The 2,426-nt window shown below is 41.5% G+C and overlaps 1 protein-coding gene across 1 annotated transcript in view; it reads right to left on the bottom strand.

Moving 5' to 3' along the window:
* The window catches only part of Ccdc171 (coiled-coil domain containing 171), a 533,698-nt gene that overhangs the window by 471,687 nt on the left and 59,585 nt on the right, over nucleotides 1–2,426 (bottom strand). Inside the window, exon 7 of the mRNA XM_023715854.1 lies at nucleotides 1,140–1,286. Coding sequence (XP_023571622.1) covers nucleotides 1,140–1,286 — 147 coding nt within the window. The remainder of the gene's footprint in view (nucleotides 1–1,139; nucleotides 1,287–2,426) is intronic.

Below are 2,426 nucleotides of genomic sequence, written 5' to 3'. Positions count from 1 at the left end.
ATCTGAACTGCAAAGTGAGACCCTGTCCCAAAAAACAAAAATAACAGTGGTAAGTGAAACGGTCAGTCAGAAGAGACTACCTATCGTAATTCCACACAGAGCAGGCAAATCTACAGACCACAGGCTCATGGCTGCAACAACTGTGAGGGCTGTGAAAACAGGACAGTGATGACTAATAGGTATTAAGGAAGATTTGTTTTATCAGGTGATGACAATGCCCTGGAATGGACTGTGCTGAAGGCTGTACAACGCTGTGGATACACTGCAACTGGTGAACTGCACACTGCACGTGGAGGCTTGGGCTTTGTGGGGTGCTTGTCTTTTTGGGTTTTTTGTTTTCCTGTTTTCTGTTTTGAGACAAGGTTTCTCTGTGTCGTTCAGGCTGCTCCTGAACTCACTGGACAGCTGCAGCCTCCAGAGTGCTGGGATTACAGGCGTGTGCCACCACAGCTGGCTATGGTCAGTTTATAGGCATAAATTGAAACACATTTGAAAATCATCAGTTCACATTTGTGCACTGATCTTCCTTTCTTATCTGAGGTATCTCCTTTAAAATATCCACAAAAATGAGCTAGTACAAGTGACTCAAATGACAAAATTTGTATTCAACATTACTTTTGCCGTTTCAGATCCAAGTGTATTAAATCTCTTCCTATGTTGCTTCCTCAACCTTATGAACAATTACTCTTTTTTATTTTGAGGCAAAATACTTTGCTTTAATTTTTTTAGAAATCAGTCTCTGTGTAATTCTCATACTTCTCAAATACTCAAAAAAAAAAAAAAAAAAGGAAAAGTACTTGCCAAATACTCCATGAGAATTATGTTTTGGCTGGCTCAGGATGCCTTCAGAGCAGGTCTGGTAAGGCTTGAGGATCCGGGGATCGAACCACAACATCCTGATTGCTTTAAGCAGTCACTTAAACAACTAAGCTAATGGGCAGGCTCCCTAAAATGACAGATTTTAAACTCAGAGGAAAATAAAAATCCTTTATTCAGGTACAGAAATTTTCAAACAGTTCAAATATAAAACGTAAGTGTTCCCCAAAATTAGTTCTAAGCCTACTGTAATATAAAATTCTTTGTAACCTTAAGTTAAAACATTAGTAATATATATGTTATAAAGGAATGAAAAAACATACCTCAAATTCTTTTCTGAGACGTTCTTCTCGTTGAGTACTAAGTTCAAGCTCGCTTGTTTGTCTTTGTAGAAGGTCAGAGCACTCCGTATGTTCTCTCTCTAACTGTTCTACTTTCTTGTGCATTGTTTGTACAGCACTGTCTTGCTCCTGGAAAAGAATTAATTTCTGTATCAGTAAAATTTATAAATCATCAATGACTGAAAAATTACCCTGTAAGACAGTAAACCAGAGCTGGCCAGATAGCTCAGCAGACTAAAGCACCTGCTTAGGCAGAGCACATGTGCCAGGGTTCGATCCCCAGCTTGCAGTGCCGGCCCTGCCCGGTGCATGCCGAGACACTGAGACTGGGCGTGGTGGTGCACACCTGTGATCCCAGCGGATGGGAAGTTGAACACAGGAGGATCACGAGTTCAATCTAAATAGTGAGACCCTGTAGGCCCTGCACTAAATACATTTTTTTTTTAAAGACAGTAAACCTGTGCTTCAACTATATGTTAACTCATATAGGCAAGAGGCCTAAGTATTTTTCCACAATGTTTCAAAATATACAGTGTTAGGGGCTGGGGAGATGGCTCAGTAGAACAAGTGCTCCCCTGGCAAGCACAAGGGCCTGAGCTCAATCCCCAGTTCTGAAAAAAAAAAAAAAATTTATACACACACACACACACAGTGTTTTTTAAAGCACTATTGGCTTTTTACAGTTTAAAAAATCTGACTGATACATATTACAACTGAAAATGTCAACAGCAGACTAGACCGCTGCACTGATTCACTCAACCTCTGAGGGTATTTACGTAATGCTGTGTTCAACCGCCACGCTGTTTACCCTCCTGATTAAATGGCAAAGCATTTAGCAAATCAAGTTGATATGGCCCCTTTGTGTAATATGGAATGATGGGCTTACAGCTTCCTTAGAATCTTCGGTAAGAGCTCATTTCTGTAAGCATACAGCTCACGCTTCTAGCTTTTTAAAGCTGTATCCACTAGATGGCTGTGTTTCACTTCTTCAGTTTCAGAAAGATCTCATCTTTGCTGTACTACTGAAAACAGTAACTAAAGACAGTCTTCTACTCCCACCTCCCCTTCCCCTCTTTTCCAACTAAACTTAGAAATCAGAGCTGAGGTTCAATCAGAGTTCACAGGTGTCTGGGCTGGTGAGATGGCTCAGTGGTCTAAAGCACCTACTTAGAACAAGTTGAGCAAAGTACAGGGACCGCGGTTCAATCCCCAGCACCACATGCCAGTCAGCCCCGCCCCCTGGTGGGCTGAGCTAGCCACACACACACA

This window comes from Octodon degus, unplaced genomic scaffold, assembly GCF_000260255.1.
Source record: "Octodon degus isolate 3935 unplaced genomic scaffold, OctDeg1.0 scaffold00044, whole genome shotgun sequence".
In the NCBI taxonomy this organism is placed as follows: domain Eukaryota; kingdom Metazoa; phylum Chordata; class Mammalia; order Rodentia; family Octodontidae; genus Octodon; species Octodon degus.
Note: the sequence above shows the minus strand (reverse complement) of the source record. Positions and strands in the feature narration are given on the sequence as shown.